Source organism: Macadamia integrifolia, chromosome 13 (genome assembly GCF_013358625.1).
Source record: "Macadamia integrifolia cultivar HAES 741 chromosome 13, SCU_Mint_v3, whole genome shotgun sequence".
In the NCBI taxonomy this organism is placed as follows: domain Eukaryota; kingdom Viridiplantae; phylum Streptophyta; class Magnoliopsida; order Proteales; family Proteaceae; genus Macadamia; species Macadamia integrifolia.
Window position 1 is genome coordinate 18,596,874 of NC_056569.1, and position 22,568 is coordinate 18,619,441.

Genomic DNA, 22,568 nt, shown 5'->3' on the forward strand with positions numbered 1-22,568 from the left:
GATCGAACAATCAAAACTCTAGTTGGTTATTTGGCCAATCTTGTTGCCAGAGCTCACCGGACTCGGTTTGAACTCAACAATGGCACCGGGGACATAAAATACATATTCCCCGAGCTCAACATGGTTTGAGCACCAAGATTCCATCCAAACCTAGCTTAACCTAGGTCAAAATGAAGAGAGAGAGTAGTAGAAGAGATTGTACTTACCTTTGACAAAGATTCTGATAACTAGGCGGCAGCCGACACCAAGGCAAGCCCTTTCCCCCTCTTCTTCCTCTTCTTCTTCTTCTTCTTCCTCTTCCTTTCTCTCCTCTCTTATATTGAACACAAGTGAAATGAGGAAATGAAATCCTCATTTCTAACTTATGAGTTAAGTTGGTCCTTAGGGCCCGTTTAGTTGAACCCTATTCGGTCCGATCGGGTTAATCTGACTTTCAGAGCACGAGGACCCGACTACTTAGGTCCGTAAATCTCTCATGTCATGAGGAATGTGTGGAGGATGATTTGGGATCATCTAGGGCTATCTATGATGCGAGTGGCAGGACCCACGGGCATCGGAACTCTGACAGCAGCTTATTTTATCATCGAAAACAATCACCAGATTCAGGCCCAGGCTGTTTTTGAAGGCTTATTTTAGGTAGTCAAGATAGTCTACTGTCTTGACTGCTTACTGTCTAGCCTCGCATGGGTAGTTGTCCTTGGCCATGCTCATAGTTTTCTGGTAATGTTAGTACGTGCTGGGATTCATGTGTGAGGAGTCGGGTCACTTACCGTTTGGGATCGAAAGGTACGAATCCCCTCTAGTTGGACTAGCATGTAATGCAAGAACACGTGGGGTCATCTCTTCCTCTTTGGCAATGGACAGCCACAAGCCAAAACCTAGTTGTACTCCCGATCTTCGATTTGAGACCTATCACAATAGTTCAAATTAGACCAAGTCAGGGCACGGGTGTAACATTCCCCCCACCTTACAAGAATTTCGTCCTTGAAATTGAACATACCTGGTAAATCAAACAATCCAGGATACTGCTTCAACATCTCATCTTCCCACTCCCAGGATGCTTCCTGTATAGGGTGGTTCATCCATTTCACTTTGACAAAGGAGACGGTGTGGTTACGGAGAACATGGTCCTTCCGATCAACAATCTTCTTCAGATACTCCACGTAGGCAAAATCCTCATCCAACTCATGGGGTATGTAAGCTAAGACATGAGTGGGGTCGGGAATGTACTTCCTCAACATAGAATTAGGCTAGTTAGGATTTTCAATTTTCTGTCTTTATTTTATGAAAAGGTGTAAGCTTATGTAATCAAATTTCTTATTTAATGAAACGGCTTTAACACCTATGCTTGTCTCCTAATTGAACAATTCTATAAATTGTTGTCTTTGAGATTTTTATTTAAATCCTAATTTCCCCAAAATCATGGTTTGACTGAGATTGTGAGTTAAGGCAGAGCATCGCGCTCTGATACCAAGTTGTCACACTCTACTTCTAGTAGACCTAACTTACCATTAGGAATACCGGTTGTGTGAGTAAGACACATACCTATCTTACAAACCTACTAGGATCTCTGATTGTAGTACCTTAACATTTCACAATCTCATATCATAAACTAACCAAAAGCAACGAAACCAAAGTATAATAGCGGAATCACCAATAAAATGGGGAAAATATCTAATGATAAATAATATCTATAACCGAGTTATTCTGTTTACAATCATCCATGACTTATAACTAAAAAGTTCAAAATGTACCATACACAAGCTCGTACCAAAATAATCAAAAATATGCCGAACACCTCATGGTGCCGCGTATGCACAATAATCACAATCACAGTCCTGGCCATGCTCCTCTATACTTGGGTCCAGAGGAAAGAGAGTCACTAGCCATAGGCACGACTGTACTTGCATCATCATCTAAAAAGTATGTATATGTGGGGTGAGCTTTCCAACTCGCTCAGTGAGGGGTGGGGTTCAAGCACATCCAAGCAAGACAATCGTTGTAATAATTTATGATGCATGATAATAGAAATTAAACACATAGTCCATGATGCTCGTGATATAATTCATTTATTTTATTATCCACCTAACAATACAAACTAAGTCTAGTAAATGCTACTACGGTACATTAGGTTGTACCCCTCGTCTCGGAACCGCCATTGACTACATAGGGATACAATCCCTAACTATGAATAAAAGCCTGTCGGTCCCCGTATGGGTCCATATGTCACTCAGCAAATCCCTGATAACCCCCTCTTGGTTGTCACGACACTAGTACCAATCATCGGCCACGCCTGACAAGTTCCCACCTCCGGTAACAATCATATCGTACAAGCTTGTACCAAAATGTACCATACACAAGCTCGTACGAAAATAATCAAAAATACGCCAAACACCTCATGGTGCCATGTATGCACAATAATCACAATCATAGTCCTAGTCAGGCTCCTCCGCTTTCGGCATCCACTAGTTGCTCACTCCATACTCGGGTCCGGAGGAAAGAGAGTCACTAGCCATAGGCATGATCGTACCTGCATCATCATCTAAAAAGTGTGCATAAGTGGGGTGAGCTTTTCAACTCGCTCAGTGAGGGGTGGGGTTCAAGCACATCCAAGCAAGATAATCGTAGTAATAATTTATGATGCATGATAACATAAATTAAATACATAGTCCACGATGCTCGTGATACAATTCATTTATTTTATTATCCACCTAACAATACAAATTAAGTCTGGTAAAGGCTACTACAGCACATTAGGCTGTACCCCTCTTCTCAGAACCGCCATTGACTACATAGGGATAAAATCCCTAGCTATGAATAAAAGTCTGTCGGTCCCCATATGGTTCCATATGTCACTCAACAAACCCCTGATAACCCCCTCCTGGCTGTCACGACACTAGTACCAATCATTGGCTATGCCTGACAAGTTCCCTCCTTTGATAACAATCACATCGTACCAAGCTCGTACCAAAATAATCAAAAATACGTCGAACACCTCATGGTGTCGCGTATGCACAATAATCACAATCACAGTCCTGGCTATACTCCCCCGCTTTCGACATCCACCAGTCACTCACTGCGTACTCAGTCTGGAGGAAAGAGAGTCACTAGCCATAGGCACGACCGTAACTGCATCACCATCTAAAAAGTATGTATACGTGGGGTGAGCTTTCCAACTTGCTTAGTGAGGGGTGGGGTTCAAGCACATCCAAGCAAGACAATCGCAGTAATAATTTATGATGCATAATAACAGAAATTAAACACATAGTCCACGATACTCGTAATGCAATTCATTTATTTTATTATCCACCTAACAATACAAACTAAGTCTGGTAAATGCTACTACAGCACATTAGGCTGTACCCCTCGTCTCGGAACCGCCATTGACTATATAGGGATACAATCCCTAGTTGTGAATAAAAGCCTGTCGGTCCCCATATGGATCCATGTGTCACTCAGTAAATCCTTGATAATCCCCTCCTGGCTTCACGGTACTGGTACCAATCATCGGTCATGCCTGACAAGTTCCCACCTCCGATAACAATCACATCGTACCGCGGGTGTGGCATTCTAGAAAAGCATATTGAACATATCATAATGGGTTATCTAACACCTTAAGCCCTGTTGGCAAGGGTTCGTAGCATAGGGAGTGCTGCCTAACCACAAATATTCTACATGCCTTTATAGTGATACAGTTAGTATGAATTACATGATACCGGTTACATATCGGTCATTAAGTGTGATCCATCTCCAAATATAGTCCTGGGTACACGATATCGGTAACACATTGGCCACAAAGTGTAACCCGTGACCGTTTACCTAATTTAGCATGCATATAATAGTTGAGCATGGACTACGTAACACCGCTACCAATCGTAGGCCACGAAGTGTATCCATTTCCAAATGTAGTCCCAGAGCACACAATATCAGTAACACATCGGCCACAAAGTGTAATCTGTGACTACAACTAACTCTAATGCACATAATCAATGCATGAATGCAACATACATATGACAATCATAGCACCGGTACCACCTCATCCACCTTGAATTCCATCTCATACATACAACAAACACACGGCGATCACGGTACCGGTGCCACCTCCGCCACATTGGATCCCGCCATACATCTCCATAATAGTTCATATTAATTCAATAAAAATGTAACATGTGATAGCATACCATCATCATTTGGGCAATTAATAATCATGTATAATCTTAAGCATGTGAGCAATTCTATAATAATAAAACAATCCCAAAAATAAAGCAATCCATCCCTCACCTGGTTTACGTTCGTGTGTGTTAGGATTTAACTATGACCACCTGTCGATCAACTCAATTTCAACTTCGGAGCACTTGTGCGTCACTGTCCTAGATACAAAGGTAATTGTACATTAATACGTGTCGGGGACATCGGAAGGGGCCCACATGGGTCATCCCCACATCTGTGACAGTAATGTCACCGGAAACACCTGCCAGAAATAGACACTTCCCACCGAAAAATATCAGTGTTGTTTTCGGTGCAGGTGACAGAGAGCTCCTAAGGCTCAGGTGTTCATCGAAAACAACCCATTGGAAGCAAGTCTAGTGTTTCCAGTGGTTTGCTTCTGGTGGTAGTACAGAACTGCCCGTGAGATTTGGGGCTTTCCGGCTCAGGCCTGATCATTGGGATTTATTCCGTGGAGTTTGTAGGGGGTGTTCCTAGCATCATTTTAAAATAATAAAATCCTAATTCCACTGATTCGTTTGGAAGTTATATTGATCGAACAATCAAAATCCTAGTTGGTTATTTGCCAATCTTGTTGCCAGAGCTCATCGGACTTGGTTTGAGCTCGGCAATGTCACTAGGGACATGAAATACGCATTCCCTAAGTTCAACATGGTTTGAGCACCAAGATTCCATCCAAACCTAGCTTAACTTAGGTTAAAATGAAGAGAGAGAGTAGTAGAAGAGCTTGTACTTACTTCCAGCGGAGATTCTGGCAACTAGGAGGCAGCCAGCACCAAGGTAAGCCCTTTGCCCCTCTTCTTCCTCTTCCTTTCTCTCCTCTCTTATATTGAGCACAACTGAAATGAGGAAATGAAATCCTCATTTCTAACTTATGAGTTAAGTTGGTCCTTAGGGCCTATTTGGTCCCTATTCAGTCCAATCGAGTTAATCTGACTTCCGGAGCACGAGGACCCGACTACTTAGGTCCGTAAATTTCTTATGTCATGAGGAAGGTGTGGAGGATGATTTGGGATCATCTAGTGATATCTACGGTGATAGTGGCGGGACCCACGAACATCGGAACCCTGACAATAGTTTGTTTGGTCACTGGAAATAGTCATCGGATTCAGGCTCAGGCTTTTTCCGGTGGCTTATTTTCGGTGGTCAAGACAATAGACTATCTTGACTGCTTGCTGTCTATTAGCTAGCCTCACACGGGTAGTTACCCTTGGCCATGCTCATAGTCTTCTGGCAATGTTAGTACGTGTCAGGATTCATGTGTGGGGAGTCGGGTCACTTACCGTCTGGGATTGGAAGGTACGAATCCCCTCTAGTTGGACTAGCACGTAATGCACGAACACGTGGGGTCATCTCTTCTCCTTTGGCAATGGGCAACCGTGAGCCAAAATCCGACTGTACTCCTGATCTCCGGTCTGAGACCTATCACAACAGTTCAAATTAGACTGGGTCAGGGTACAGGTGTAATAGAAATAACATAACCGTTTTTAAAATGAATTGTATAAGAGGGAAGTAGTTATGTCTTTTTGTAAAGACATAAAGCAAATTCGTCCCATCACAATTTTTCGTTTTATTTTTTCAGTCCATCTGCAATTGGAGTCCCAAAATGTCTTGCTTGAGGTTGCTGGCATGGCTTTTTGGTGGGGGGACTTGAAAGGAATGGGGGGAAAGCAAGGGATCAGGGTTCTCTGTAGCACGCTACACAATGTAACATAGATCCAAGGGCTGAGAGCCCTCAGACACGCAGTCCAAGATGCTGTCAAGTCCCAACCCTTGGATATGTGCTATTCAATGTAACGTGCTATAAGGGATCCGCACACAAGGGCAGACAAAGTGGATGTTTAAGCAACACAAACCATAGTTTCATATATTGATATTAGACACTTTGTATTGGTATTAGTTGTCACCAATATCAATACTGACCCAATGCCATATTGATGGCACCAGAACAGAAGGTAAAATGGTAAAAAATTAAGTACTGATCTTTTGATAGGTAAAATGGTCCAATCCGACCTAATATAATCAAACTAATACAATGTTAATATTGCTTTCGTACTATGAATTAAATCCTTAGTAGCCTAGTGGAAGGAAGTCCTTTTCTCATCACCGATCAAGTTGACCAGTTGTGAATTTGAATCGACATATCCCACTACTCGCTTATTGATCTTGCGAAAGCACTACTTGCTCTGCGGGACTTCAGCCAGGGCCATGAACAAGGAGCACATTTTTATTTTTATTTTTATTTGGTAGAGCACCCTTCTATTTTCTACAGGGTAAAAAAAAAAAAAAAATGGCGCAAACTGAAACAGGCCTCATCGCATGGTTTCAAAAATCGGTGATTCAGATTAGGAATCAGCCATTTCGTCATAATATAGGCTGGGACCGATTCTGATTTCTGCCATTTCAAATTCGATTTCCGCTGTTCAAACGGAGCTCGCAGGAGGCGGTTTCATCACCGATTCCTTTTCAAAACCTGCTTCATTGGGATTTGGGGAAGAACTAATTAAGTGTGGACGCGCGAGAGAGAGAGAGAGAGAGAGAGAGAGAATGGGAGAAGAAGAAAAGCATGATGAGGGTACTCCGACGAGGATCTTCGTGGGAGGATTAGGGCAAAGCGTGACGGCGGATGATCTCCGAAAAACCTTCTCCTCACAGGGCACTGTCAAGTCTGTCGAGATCGTCAGAACCAATGGCCGCAGCTTCGCTTACATGGATTTTCAACCCTCTTCTGACAAAGCTCTCTCCAAGCTCTTTAGCACAGTCAGCCTTCCTGCCTTCTCTCTCTCTCTCTCTCTCTCTCTCTAAACAAAACTCAACCCTTCAATGTATTTCGTAGAACTAAATTGGACAGTAATGTCACAGCTTGATATTTCATCATATATTATCATGCTATTGCCCGTAGGAAGATCCTTTCAGCTGTTCCGGTTACTGCTATTAGTTTATTTACTCTAATTTATGATGTTAATTAGCTTGAATCATGTTTATTGACATGGGTTAAATTATTAAATATGTGGGAACTACGATTTATGAACTGTCAGTAGGAACATTATGTAATTTCTTCTTCTATCAAGCACAAAGTAGATGGTTGAAACATGCTAAACCCTTTAAAAGTAGGACTTTAGCTTCATGCGTGTTGCAAGAACTAGGTTTGGTGATTATCAGAAAATTATATTAAAAAAAAAAAATTCAACTATGGGCTGTTATATCTACTCTGTTTAGGTTTTCATGCTCGATGCCTGCTGCAGTGGAAGAGTTGGCCTTTGCAGTGACCAAAGTTCGTCCTTGGGGAGAAGAGCCTGGTTAATATGGGGTATTGGAATTGCACACCTTCTTAATTGAAGTGGTGCTGTGGGACGAAAGAAGCAGGACAATTATTTATTCAAATGGTTCTACAGTTCACAGGTTGAAAGAAAGTTGAAAATGGGAGCTGGTTCAATGGGTTATGGGGTATCATAGTCTAAAGTAATACCAGGCAGCTACCAGGCAGCAGAGTACCTGTAGAATGGGAATCTACATACAGTTGGGATGGATAGGATGATCCATTGGTGCTTCTTGTGGCCTTACAGCAATTGTTTCTTACCTATTTCTCTGGGCCTTCTTGTTCCATTTTGCAAGTAACAATTTATTGGAGATAGAAACAATGGTTCAGGCTAAAAATCACTAAGGGGGTAGCTCAGTTGGCAAGGTCCAATAGTACAACAATAACAAACCATATTAAATCAGCTAAAAGTGCTGAAACAAACCCAATTTTTCTACATGCTGACCCCTACATAAGAGAAGCTGTAAGTATCACAAAGGGAGATCCTTCCCATAACAAAGCCTTCGGGGTACTACCCCTTCTTTTTTTGGATGAATGTATATATATATATATATATATTTTGGATGAATACTACCCCTTCTTATTCTGTTCTGTATCCAAAAAAGAGAACACAAAGGGGTAATAGACACAAGAAAACGCTAATTGAAACGTTATTTAACTACAATTAAAAGTTCGAAAGTGGTTTCCATTGCAAGCATCTCAAGGGGTTAAAATAGAGAGGCATATTTATCAGAACTAAACTCAGTGTTCAGGTTGCTCTTTTTGATACCAGCTAGGTCAAGTCTCAAGTGAGTGAATTATGTGCACTAGAAATATAGAGTTTGTCAACCAATTGTTGATATGCTGTTTCTTTGGAAGTCTATGTGCAATCTATATTCAGTTTGTTAAGGTGTTATGTTCTATGCCTGCTGCAATGGAAGAGTTGGCCTTTGTAAGGGAAAGGTCAGTCTACAATGGAAGAGCCGCTCTTAATATGGGGTTGCAATCCTTTTTCCAGAAGCTGTGTGCATGAAAGAAAAAAGCAAGAGAATTTTTTCCCCCTGATCAGAAGGCTTCTATGGTTCAGTGGCGGAAGAAGTATCAAATTGGAATCTGGTTCAACAGATTATGAGGTCTTCATTTTGAAAGTTTATGAAGTGGCAAAAATATCTATAGAATGAGAATCTATGTAGAAGGGGATGTAAGATGATATGTGGGTCATTCTCAAAGCCATGCAGCCATTTTATCTACTTCCCTTTCTGGGCCTTCTCATACTTTCATTCTTTACCCACAACACATCTTAAGAGGGCCAGGGGGGTGAATTAAGTGCAGATGCAAACATACACGAACTAAAAATTGAACAAAATAGGATACACAGTTGGAAAAAGGGGTGCTAGTGAAAGTAAGAAGTCTCAGGGTATTAAGGAGAAAACTGGCATTTCTTTTATCAGGCTGGGGACATGATGGTTGAAGATTTCTCTGGGTGCACTGTCATTTCCTTAAAGTACTAGATTCTAGAAAGCACTTCCCTTGCATGTGGCAATAATATGAGTTTATATTTGTTCTTTTAGGCCTGACTATACATGAGGTGATTAATAGATCCAAATATGGGATTAAAATCTTTAATAGTCAAATTGACCTGAGTTATGAATCATATATGAACTATATTTTGGATATCTCTGCCTTATATGCCTGAAATATCTTTTTGTGAGGATCCTTCCAAGGCAAGGAATCAGATATGACAGCAACAACCCAAATTGAAGTCTGAACTGGAGACTGATATGGATTCCCAGATCTGAAGAATCTGGAACTGTCCTGATGCAGATTGATTCCTAGGCTTGAAGTACAGCTGTAGGAATCCTGAAGGGCCTTGTCTTCTCACAACTTAAGTGATGGCCTTTGGGCCAAACAGCTTAGCTGGGCCAGCCCAATCGGGCTGGGAGTTACTGGTTCTCTCAAAACCAGAATCGTGGGGGATGGCTTGGGCTGCAATTTTTTTTTTTTTTTTCCTTTTTACTGTTAGTTAACACAAAGTTAGACTTCAATTACTTAGGGATCAAGTGTCAGTTTTTACGTTGTAAGAGGCTTTCTATTTTGTTTCTTTCCTCTTTGGGTTTTAGCAAATAGCACTATAAATGTAATGGACTTGTTGGCTCCTCCCCACGATTTGAATGAATGAAAACTGAGAGTTGCTTGGTGCAATGACAAAACTGTGAGAGGCAGTGAGGTGAGATACCCTTCTATCCTTCTTCTTCCCTTTCTCTTACAATCAATCCCTATTCTGTGCTGTACTCTGACACCTGAGACCAATCAAACCACCTATCTGAGCTTCTGATTTAGTCTCTAAATTCCCTGTTGATTCCTCTTGCTGCTTTTAGTTGTTGATCTAAGGAGCCATCCAATCAATTGTGATACAGGGTTTTGGGTTTTTTTTCTGAAACGCATACTGCTGGTCAATCTCCCCAGTCCTGGGGCCATTAGGACTGGACTTTTGGGTGTCTATTCCCCATTCCAGGACCCCCACTGGATAGTGGTTTGGATCTGATCTGAGGTCTGTGGAGTGTGCTGCAAGAAATCTCCAAATTCTGCCCTAAATCAAGAACTCAGGTGGTGGAGGGCTGGTAGGTAAGGGAAAGAATCCCTGAGATGTCTCAGAGTTGCATAGGAGGAAGAGAGGATCAGTCGCACACACTCTTTGGCCATACAGGGCACTCACAAGTCACAACCACAAACTTGATTCATTCTTTGAATCCGTCTTCTTAATCAGTTACAAGCAAGCATTTAAAGAGAAAATCCAACTCCTTCTTAGACTCTAAAAGGGGGAAACAAGTTCAAAAAGGAGACATCCTAATCCAATTTTACTTCTACGTATTCTACCACTTTGGAAATAAAAGACTTAAAATTAAAGATCACATAATATTCCTAAATAAATAAAACTTCTTAAAATCCTGTTACACTCCAAAAACTCAAATATGGATTTAATTCATCTCTCTCTGGATGCCTGGATGTGTTTGGATCAGTCCACGGCTGTGCACCTGCATCATCAGGTAACTGTATATCAGACCATTGGTTTGACTTGAGGTTTGAAGGTTGTATTCTCCCCATTAGGACCTAAACTTGACCGGAGTTTGAGGCCCATCAGGTGGCTGTTTTTGGGTGTTCTGACGATCTATAATTTTTGGGTTTTAACCTCAGGTTTATGCCCTGCGATAGAAATTATTGTGCTGCTGTTTGTTTATCTTTTGGCTGAGTTTGTTTACTACCTTGGCTACTTGTTATTGGAAGTTCTAAGGGCTGTTATATCCTAAAGCTATCTACTGTTGCTGCATATCAATATGCTGTTATAAGGGCTGAAGTCAGTACCTATTTGGGGTTAATTTGTAATCCTATATGGGGTTATGTTAGCTGTGACCTCGCTTTCTGTTATGTCCTCATATAATATCCATACCCTGGTGAAAAACAGATATGTCGGGACTCATGAACCAGATCTGACCAGAATTGTTCGATACTTTGAGTCATTGATGCACAGTGTTTCTTTGTGTTTTGGATAGAGTCCAGTGAGATCACTCCCTCTGTACTGCATACTTCCTCAATGCAACCCATTGGATGAAGGAGTAATGATTTCAATTTCTTAAGATATTGTTATTCAAATATTCGGTGCTTTTCATAGAACTACTGCATGTTAGATTAACTAACCACTTATGGCTATGCTAAAAAAACTGAAGTGCTACCTTTAATATGACATCGGTGTCTTTGAAATTAATATTGAGGTTAACATTGGGAAGTTTCTAAGGATTGCGTGGTTAATGTTTGCATATGGGAAAGGCAACATTCATAATGATATATTTGAAATTAATATTGAGGTTAATGTTGGGAAGTTTCTAAGGATTCCACGGTTAGTGCTTGCATATGGGAAATGCAACACTCATAATTTGGTCATTCATGCCACTAGTTTGGCTGAATATCATGTGCAGGATGTCTATTGTTTTGTTTCAGTTAACATAAGAGGATCTATTCTGTAAATAGTGTACAATTTCCAAAGGGATCAACTGATATATTGTTTCCTTTTTAATGTCAGTGAGAAAAATATTCTTAATTGTTTAGATTCTTTTGTTTCTATTCTATGTTAGCTGTGTAATTCAAAATGATTCGGTACTTGTGCCTGCACTGGTGCAATCCTGGGTCTCAAAACCCTGTTTGAGATCGCTATGGGCTCACCCAAGCACTAAACAAATCAAACAGCAAGGAAAAAGGGTACCACTAAACTAACGAAATTTCCCAACCAAGTGTTACCACTAACAGCAAGGAAAAAGAGTAGAATAGAAATTACCAGAGGGGACGAGAGGTATAAGAATAGCAGAGGGTGGGAAAAGAGGAGGAGGAGGGAAAGAGCAAAGAAAGGGAGAGGATCACATGTAACCAACCTATGCACACCTGCACAACTTTCGTCATTGTGAACGACATAGTTAATCTCCAATTTTTCATTCCATTCTCCTTCATATACATGATCAATATAAAAAAAAGATAAAACATATTAATGGAAACCAACTCAAAATAAGAAAATAACAAATGAAGCAATTTCTCAAGAAACTGCTAAATAACACCTATGTAATCTACCCACCTAAATAAAATAAAATAAAATGAAATATAAGATTGCATCCTATGTGAACTTATGTAAATCAAAGCCTGAAGAAGAGGACAAAAATAACATAAAAAAAAAAAAATGCAAAAAACAAAACAAAAATTACTGTTCACATGAATAGTAACCAAGGGAGTATTTTAGGCTATGAGCATGCTTTAAAGTATCGGGGTGTATCATCGTCCGATACGTATCGGATACGCACCGATGAGTACCAATATTCCATGGAAAGTGAAAAATTAAGGTGAAATGTAGGTTTCGGTATGTATCGGTACTTATTAGTGCGTATCGGTACTTATTAGTGCGTATCGGTATGTATCGACTAATACATACTGATACAGTATGATACGTATCGATACGGTGTACTACGGTCATATAATAGCCAAGATGGGTCATTTTTCAGCAAAACACTATTTTTTGAGAGGGGTTTTTGTTACAAAGTTGTTGCCAACCATTTTTCTCTCTAACTAAAGTGAAAATCAAGGTTGGGAACAAAGATTTTACACCCATAAACAACTGCAAACCTTGGATTTTCAGTGTTATACTCTCAATTTAGTGTTAATGCAAAAGTATATAAAAAAGTGTTTCTTAGCCATTTTATGTGTGTATCTTTAGTGTATCTCCGATACAATACGATACACTCAGATTCGTATCTTAATTTTGGCCGATCGATATGGAGACCAATACTGATACTTTAATCCTTGGCTATGAGTTAGTCTTGTGAAGTGGGACTCTAGAAGATATTAGTTTCTATTTACTTGTTTTCTTAGCTAGCAAGCAATTGAGTTTAGGAAGGATTAGTCTCTAAAGTCTTAGTTTCTATTTTCCAATTGTTTCCTAATATACATCTTCTATGTAATTTTGTTCAAACCTCTACTATATAAAGAGGTTGATTGTATGTTCTGGAACATGGTAGATTAATGATATTTTGTAAGCTTTGCTTGTGTTTGTTCCGGAGAAAAGATATTTTAACAATTGAGATAGCTATGGGTAATAGGCCTAGGGCTGAGATAGCCATTCTTCCCACCCACATCTATCCCTTCTATTCTTCTTCTTCTTCTTCTTATTCCTCTATTTTCTTCTATTTTATCTACTGTTAAAGTGAGATTGAAGCCCTCCAAGATTGTTGATCACACACAGCCTATCAAATTCAGTTATAAGGTTTTCTCAGGAAGAATTTTGAGTGCTGTGACTTCCAGGCTTGAAGTTTGATTATTGCAGGATTTTAGGGTCTTGTTACTGACCCTAGGAGGGATACTCGATCAGGACTTGAGACCTATTTGAGGCCTGCTGATGGTGCAACCTGAAATCACCTTATCGATTTCATCAGAGTCAGGGTTTTGGATCCTATTTGATTTCTTCGAGATCTTCTTCAACTGAAATCTGATCCTGAAACCCTTTGGAGGGTTTGTTGATGACCTTAGGAGGGCCACTTGTTCCAAATTTGAGAATCAGCCGACTCTTCCAACTCAAGTTATTAAAGAATCACCAAAAGTTTCATTTTTCTTGCAACTAGCATAAGTCTCAATCTAGCTAGTAGACACCGTTCAGCTTTGATGGCTTGTTCCCTCATGTATGATCTCCATTTGATCCAAAATTTAGCTCCATCTAAGCTGTGGTTTGTGAGTAATTGAATCTCCTTTATTTAGGGCTAATTTTCATATCTGATTTTTCTGTTGAATATGAACTTGATTTGTGTGTTGGAGTTTATGATGGATCCTACTGGGACTTATTACCCTTTGGTAATTTAGTCTGACATCAAAACTATAGGCCCCCCCCTCCCCATTGGATTAAAAAATCGGCTTGAGTTAATTATTTCTTGGTTGGATCTCCAAAGTGGATCATTTCGGTCCAACCAGGCTAACGCAACTGCATCAACTCTCCTCCTCTAAAAAGAACTTGACTCCATCAAGTTTGTATGGGGACGAAGGATACCATCTGAATCAACTCGTTGGAGGAGAAATGATCCTGTGGTTTGCTTGAGCTTGATGGTGGGAAGGTCCTTCACGGGAATAAGTTTCATATTGAACCCATTGTAATTGAAGGAATATGTTTTCTCATAGCGATAATAACTGTAGTCACCGAAGGAGGATGTGACACACCTTCAGTGGCAGGATGTCACATTGCATTATATCAATCAACCCTCCGGTAGAATACTTGAGAAAACATCGTTCATTGACTTTTAGGTTGGTATTGTTCACTCAAGTAGCCAAAGTTGTCAAGGCGTCACCTTGGCATCTAAGCACCTTGGTCAACTTGTGCGCCTAATTGGTGTTGCCTTGTTTTTGGCCCTCCCCAACCTTGGGCTGCCTAGACATCGTGACAACTATGCAAGCAACTTTGTAGGGATTAGGATGTGGCTCTATCTTTGAACCGAACTTTCAAACAGCGTCTTCAAAGATGACGTTGACACAATTGACATTGTTCATTACCATAGTGCATAGACTGTCGTTGCATTGTACTCTGGTCTGGAATATGTTGTTGTGGCGCCAATCATCCTCATCAGACACGTTATGTGTAGGCAATAGTGGACAAAGAACGTAGCAATACCATGGCTCTTTATGACTATCATCCTTGTTGACCTCACACTCAGGCTTTGCCTCCAAAAGTACTCTCTCTTTCCTTAGTTGTTTCTTTTGAAGTTGTATCCATGGCTTCTTCATCAGCAAAAGCGACCAGACGGTTGGGACATTTGCAGAAAATATCCCCGAATCCTTGCATGTAAAACACTATATCTCGGCCTATTGCTTCGAGAGGTCTATTTGAACCACACCGTGGTGGAGAATAAGTATGGTTCAGCTGTGAGGTTGCCATAGAAGACCCACTGTATTGTGGATTGCTGAATGATTTCTCCTGTTGAGAAGGTTTCTTGCTCGTGCTATTAACCTAGGAGAAAGTGTTTGTAAAAGTCTCTTGAGTATAAGTGTAATGCCCCGGCCCCATTGCACAATATTGTCCTCTTTGGCCTATGGGCCTCAAGGTTTTTAAAATGCATTGTGCCATGTTAAGGGGGCTAGGGGTTATTAACTAGACCAGTAATCTCTTCCTAGGTGATGTGGGACTAAAGTTTGCACATCCTCACCGATCTTCCAAACCCCCTGGTATTGGCCGTATTCTTGATGGGAATACCTCACCGATCTCCCAGGTGGGTTTGGTATTTACCGTATTCTTGGGTCTTACAAACTTCCCCCATTTTGGCACGACGTCCCCGTTGTGGCCCACACGCTGTTGGGGTCTGCTCTGATACCATTTTTAATGCCCCGGCCCCATTAACCTTGCGCAATATTGTCCTCTTTGGCCCGTGAGCCTCAAGGCTTTAAAACACGTCGTGCCATGTTAAGAAGGCTAGAGGTTATTAACTGGCCCAGTAATATCTCCCTGGGTGATGTGGGACTAAAGTTTGCACGCCCTCACCGATCTCCCAGGCGGGTCTGGTATTTGCCGTATTCTTGGGTCGTCACAATAAGGCCTCTTCAAGCTTTATTTTACCTAATACACCACCTATATTGTGTCATCCATGGTATGCAATCGACTAGATGCTAAAGCCACACTAATTTGAGGATGCAATTTGTTGCGAAGTTAGGCCACTAATACCTCCTCATCTCACTCAAAATCAGATTGAGTGGAAATAAAAAAAATTTGGCTTGGTACTCAATTGTCATGCTGTGTTGTCTCAGCTACTCAAACTGAAAGTGCATTCGCTGCTTGTAGTTGGCCGGTATGAACCTCTGGTTCATAGCTTCACTCAACTCAGCCCAAGTAATGACTGCCCCAATTCCTGGAATCTGATTCCGGCTGCTGGTATTTGATCCACCCGACTCAAGCAGTGCCTTCAGTTCAGCCTCCGCAGAAAGAATCTTTTTTGCCTCAGTTAATCAGTACCATCTGAAAAATATCTCCAAACTATGTGCCTAGTCAAGGTACTACTTCAGGTTATTATCCCCATAAAAATCGGGGAATTCCAATCTCGTTCCATTGTCAGCTTCATAAAGATTATCATGTCATGCAGATCCATATGGTGGTCGTGGTGGCGGTGGTGGTGGGGCATGAAATGAACCTTGTGGTATGGAGTTGGAAGAACCCTAGAGTGGATGTCACCCTTTCCCTTATTTGAAGCCATCAAATTTGTCAATAGAAGCCTGGAGTGATGCCATTATGGCATGAAGGGAAGTAAATGTAGAATTGAAGCCATTAACATTGGTGGCGAGTTTATCAACCTAGTCTGTGAGATGGGCTATGTCGGCTCAGTTTTCCTCCTTGTGGGAATGGAGCTGTTAAATAACTTCAGCGTTGGCCACCATATTGTAGGGAAATTTAGCTCTAATCCAAAATTGGTGCAATCCCAGGTCCCAAAACCCCTTTGAGATTGTTATGGGCCCACCCAAACCAAGTAATATAGTCGAGGGCAGTCTCGTAATTAATTGAAGTTAGGGACCCTTGACTTAAAAGGATCAAAGAATCAAGACCCAATGATAAAGAAAACTTGGAGAGGAGGTCTTTTCTAGAATTAATAATACAGGTGGAATAAAATAATCAGGGGCAGTGTTGTAATTTAGGTGATGGTCTCAACCAAAATAAAAGAAGGCATCATCGTCTATACCCTGAAAGGTTTAGGACAAGCCATCAGCTTGAAGTGCGCTCCAAAACATAGGCTGAAACAACAAAAATAAAGCATCAGGTTCTGAAAGAAAACCGCACAGCACAACAAACTGCTAAACCATGTGCGTGATTGCTTGCCTATTCTATCCCAATAGTTCTTCTCCTGACCCCGTAACAGGAACCCCAGCAGAACTGTGACTCAAACCAAGCGAGAAATCTTTCTCATTCAACCATGTTCTGATCTAAGATTCTTAGGGTTGATTCCTAACTACAAATCCTATTTCAATGATCAATAATCGGAACCCTATGAAGGGAGAATGAGATGAGAGTTGGACCTGCAATCAGTTGTGGTGATAGAACGAGAATTTAAAAGAATCAATCGAACCCCATCCAACCATCAATTGACCTGGAATTTCAGGTGTAGGGTCAAGTGGAAATACCCTATTGAATTTAAGTAACTGCAAATCCAGCATATCACAGAACAGTTCACTTTGCAACTGGATCTGGTGGAAGAATAAGAACGAGAGTCAAATGCTGATTCAGCCCACTTGACTCAGCAGTTCACCCTTGTGTGCTACAATGCAAGTCGTCCTTGGGTGGAGGAATCCCTTCCCAGATCTTAGCCGAATTCTGTAGGACTTGACTGAACTTTCCCAAACAGGTGTTACCGCCAATGGCAAGGGAGGGAGTAGAACAGAAATTACAAGAGGGGAAGAGAAATATAAGAATAGAAGAGGAAGGAAAAGAGCAAAGAAAGCGAGAGGATCACAGGTAACCAACCGACGCACATGCACTTCACCACTGTGAAGGGCAAACTCAATCTCCAACTTTTCATTTCATTCTTTGATGTAGATCGAGCTGTCAAAAGGAGAGTTCAATGCTGGCCCAATTCTGGTTCAGATCTGGTTCAGTTTCATACATCGAACCAGCCTTATTTTTCTCCAGTCGGATCAGCCAACCTGCTGTTACTGTTCATGCAGGTACTGTTCACTTGAACAGTACCTTGGGGTCTAATATTGAGAGCTGGCTTGGGAAAGATATTGCCAGCACTTGTTAGGATATTAGATATCAGTTTCTATTTTTATTTCTGTCTTATTTTGGCAAGCAAGCTTTGTAACTTAGGAAGATCTGTTTCCTATTTGGCTAGCATAGTGGTTAAGTAAGTTAGTAGTTTTCCTTTTATGTGTGAGGCAAAGTAATTAGAAGTTATTTCTTAAGTCAGTTTAGGACATTAGAATCAGTCCATTAGTTTCCTTTTTGTTATTCCTTTGCATCCAAGTTTTGTAAGGCTATTCTAAGCCCAGTGATCATCTTGAATGAAGATTGAAGCTTATGAAAATTGAGTATTTATTCATGGCTGAGATAGCTATTACCTTGAGGGGTGAGATGCCTATTCTCAAATTCTTCTTCCACCTTCTTAAACCTCCATCAATTTTCTTTCTTTTCTATTTTTCCCTTTTATTTGTTTGCTGTGAAAGAGTGTTTGAGGGATCAAAACAAGCTTGTTGAGGTTCGAAAGCTCCATCAAAAGACCAGTTTGAAGGCCACTCAAGGTCTGTAGCTGCTGCTAATGTGAACTCCATAGAGCTTCCTTTTTCATTCTTCGAGCATAACTTCCCAACCAGTCATCAGTTGAGGCTCATCTTTTGAAGGATAGTTGGTATCATATGAGGGGCCTTTGCTCCAAATTTGAGCTCCATCAAAGTAGTGATTTGTGAAATCTAATATTACTCATTATTCCGCCATATTTTTCAGATCTTGCCTGAGATTAGGTCCTATGTGATTTAATCTTACATTATTCTTCTTTGTATTACATGGTCAATGTAAAGAAAGGAAAAACATACTAATGGAAACAAACTCAAAAGAACAAACTAACAAACTAGGCAAACTCTCAAATAAAGAATCTACCTAATAATACCTAAGTAATCTACAGACCCAAATTAAATAAAATGAAATAAAAGATTGCATCCTATGTAAACTACCAGCCCCCATTGGACCAAACAATTGGGTTGGGCCGATGGCGTCTTGGCTTGGATCTCCAAAGTGGATTGTTTTGGTCCAACCAGGCTAGTGCAACTGCATCATGCACTCTGTGTAAAAGGTGACATGTCCTAGCAGAATCTCTTCTAAGTTCTAACCATGTTAAAATGCTGTATTTATATTTGATTAGACAATGAGCTTCCATGAACATTATCATTGATTTCCTTTTCTTTTCCCTCAGTTGTTGGGGGTTAGAGGTTGATTCTTAAGTTTGATGTCTGTTGCGTATGTTGCTAACATTTTTTCTTTCCAAAATTTTTTCATATAACGAAACAGTATAATGGCTGCATGTGGAAAGGAGGTCGGCTGAGGATTGAAAAGGCTAAAGAGCATTATTTTGTTCGCCTGCGACGAGAGTGGGCAGAAGATGCTGAACATGCAAGCGACAAAAATAATAATCACCTTATTGAAGATAAACAAACTGAGCCTTCAGAGGAACTCTTGAGCAAAAAGAAGATGCAGCTGCAAATTTTCTTCCCTAGATTAAAAAAGGTAAGCTACACCAATGGCTGTTTGGTAGTTTGGGAGAGTTCTGATCAAGGTTTTAAGAGTCCTTCCGTATGCCGCCACATACATGTCTTTAACATATCTTGTGTCTCTTCAATATGATACGATACTTCTCCTAAATTCACCCATCCAATACGATACCCGGTACCATACTTTAAACTTTGGTTCTGATAACATCCTCTCTCTCTCTCTCTCTCTCTCTCTCATATGTGCATGCAAACACAAAACAAAACATACAAATTGCATCTAAACTTCCTTTGGAATTCAACATCTCTATGAGTCTCCACAGAATGTTGGTGTTGTATCATTGCATGGAATTGGAAGTATTGTTTGAATTCACCATGCTTAAGAGTGGACAATACTTTTAGATGAAACTCATAGTAGCTATGCAGGTGAAATCTGTACCTTACAGTGGAACTGGCAAGCATAAGTACAGTTTCCAACGTGTTGAGGTTCCTCCTCTCCCTATCTATTTCTGTGACTGTGAGGAGCATTGGAACCCTCGTGAAAATGCAGAACAGAGACAAAGTTCTACTCTTGAGCCCCCAAGTGGTGAAATAAGCAAGGACGAGCTACATCTGATGAATTCAGTGATGAACAAGCTCTTGGAAAGTGAAGATAATGCTAATGCAAAGGCTGCTGATGGTAGAGCCAGATTGGCTATTGAAGGAGACCATTCCAGCCACTCAATTGATGATGTGTTAGGGAGTGAAACAGATAAAGCTACGGATGAAGATAACATTGTAATGAACATAGTTACTGGAGGAAACGTAAGATCAGGTTTGATGCAGGATCATGGAACAATTTCTGCAAACCAGGTATTCTCAATTTATATAAAATTAGCGCAGATACTTCTGAATTTCACTTGTGCACTTCTTGATGGAAATTGTATTGCTTTTATCCCCTCTCAGAGTTAGTTCCATGTACAATTAACTTATTTATTTATTTTTTCTTTCCTTGGCTACCTAGGAATCAAGGTCTAGAAAGCGACAAGCTTCTGACAATAGGCCAGCACAAAATAAACACAAAGCTCTGAAAATGAAAAGAACAGAAACATCTAATGCTTTTGAACCAACTTCTAGAAAGGAGTCCCATTTGCATATGGCAGGTGAGAGCCAAAGAGAAGAATTTGCATCTACTAAGTATGTTAAGAAAGGGAGCACAGACCCCCACTGTGAAGAGTCAGAGGGCATCATGGAAGCACAGCCTACGAAGTCCAAACTTGATGTCCAACCGAGCAGAGGTCTTTCGTGGGTACAGAAGTCGTCTTGGAGAGAACTGGTTGGTGAGGCAGGTAACAGTTCATTTAGCATCTCAGAAATCTTTCCTGCCATTACTAACAGCCAAGTGCTGCCAAAATCTAGTAGTCCAAATGCCACGGACACCAGTGGCAGCAAAAAGCAGATATTGAAAAAGAATGCTAGAGGTGAATCTACTGGCAAGAGTTCTCAAGCTTTGGAAATTGGAAAAGACGTTCCCACAGACAAGGGTACTGCTCCAAATGGCTCCGATGCAGTGGATGTAGGAAAGAAAGAACAAATTCTTTCGAGTTCTGAGGGTGAGGGAAAGACTACTGGGAACAGTTCAGAGATCATGGAACATGGTAGTAATGTTATTGCTGAACCAGTAGTAAAGAAAAACTATCTGGTACCAACAAAAATATCTACTGGGGAGGCTGGCATTGGAGAAGTTTGCACCTTCATGAGGAGCGCTGCTTCCGAAAAGGAGTGGATGAAAACAAAGATGGCTCTAAGTGGTTCCCTTAAGAAGAAAAGTAATGAGAAGTAGCACCCTCATGTGTTTCAGTGGTACAACAGAAATTTTGGAAATGACAGTCCAACAGGGCCTTCCCGCCAGGGAAAAAGAGGTTTATGTAGAATCCGAAAGATTGCTGCTTTTCAAGCATGTCATCAGTCCTTGTTGCTATTATAATTTCTCTTAACATGTATCAATACTCCTTATAAAATTAGTTGTTGCAATGGTAGTTACTCTTGTTGGACTAATTCAAGCACTCTTGAATCTTCATCTTACATTCTCGACAGGTCACTTGATGTGTGATCAGCGTTTACCTAAAAAACTGTACGTATGATTTGAAGTTTGAACAGTTCATAGATTGATTTCTCAGATTTGAAGTTTGAACAGTTCATAGATTGATTTCTCAAATCAATAATACCAGGTTAACATTTCAGATCTGCAGGTAGTAGATTTGATTTCTCAATGCTAGTTGATATGAAGTTGATTTGGGGAATTGAGCTCGTCTCAATTAGATATTTATTTATAGTGGAGGAATGATGTTTTAGAATATTACAAGGACCAAAGTACCCTTAAAGACTAAAACACCTTTAAAACGCGACATTACGACACTCCTCAAGTTCGTGGATTCATGTCAAACATGTCCAACTTGCAAATAATGGGATAGAAAGTTTACGAGTGAGTATCTTAGTCAATATAGCTGCTAATTGAGTTTCAAAAGTCACAAAAGGGAATGCCGATGGTGTCCTGTTCTAGCTTTTGATCAATTTCCATATGCTTTGTATAATCATGCTGAGCTGGATTGTGTGCAATATTGATCGCTGACTTTGTCATAATAAAGATGCATAGACAACTCAACAAAATTACACAAATCCTGAAGGAGACCCTGGACCAAAAAAACTCACATATACCATGTGCCATGGTGTAGACACCCAATTTTGTCACCCTCCCCTGACTATGATGACATATGGATCTTGGACGCGACTTTCGTTTCCAATCAACAGAGATGATAACTGATCGAGGTAGTTATTTCCAGGAGTATTCCACACACCCAAAATTCCTAGAAAAGCCGTGCGAGAGAGAAGATTATGACATTTCATATACGAAGGAATTCGGTCAAAGTGACCACACAGATGCATAGCACTCAGAATAACAATTCCAACGATATATGGTACATCAAAATTGGACCAACAGATCTCCCACAATCATTCCCGGAAATCGAACTTTAAGTGCCCAAACCCCGCCCATGTGAGAACCCATGCCTTGCCTTGAGTGCCCACCACCAAGCCCCACACCCCGCGTGCACGCAACCAAGCCCCGCATGCCCACCACCAAGCCTCGTTTGCATGCAACCAAGCCTCGCGTGCACACAACCAAGCCCTGCACATTCCCGACTAAGTCTTGCGCATTCTCGATTGATCCCACACATTCCCGATCGATTCCCGCACATTCCTGCACCCATACAGCAACCCAGCGCCACTATCGGAGCCCTAACAATTGTGTTGG

The 22,568-nt window shown here is 40.8% G+C and overlaps 1 protein-coding gene across 1 annotated transcript; it reads left to right on the forward strand.

Moving 5' to 3' along the window:
- The first annotated feature begins 6,567 nt into the window (after nucleotides 1-6,567).
- Nucleotides 6,568-21,313, forward strand: LOC122059439 (protein REPRESSOR OF SILENCING 3). Its single transcript, XM_042622223.1, has 4 exons — nucleotides 6,568-6,987; nucleotides 19,080-19,295; nucleotides 19,703-20,128; nucleotides 20,280-21,313. Exons 1-4 carry the CDS (start codon nucleotides 6,775-6,777, stop codon nucleotides 21,096-21,098), a joined length of 1,674 nt encoding a protein of 557 aa, XP_042478157.1. The 5' UTR covers nucleotides 6,568-6,774; the 3' UTR covers nucleotides 21,099-21,313.
- Nucleotides 21,314-22,568: the final 1,255 nt, after the last annotated feature.

Coding starts and splice junctions, on each gene's coding strand:
- LOC122059439 (XM_042622223.1), top strand. CDS start 6,775: ATGGGAGAAGAAGAAAAGCATGATGAGGGTACTCCGACGAGGATCTTC. Junction 19,296..19,702: donor TCTTCCCTAGATTAAAAAAG/GTAAGCTACACC, acceptor GTAGCTATGCAG/GTGAAATCTGTACCTTACAG. Junction 20,129..20,279: donor GAACAATTTCTGCAAACCAG/GTATTCTCAATT, acceptor TTGGCTACCTAG/GAATCAAGGTCTAGAAAGCG.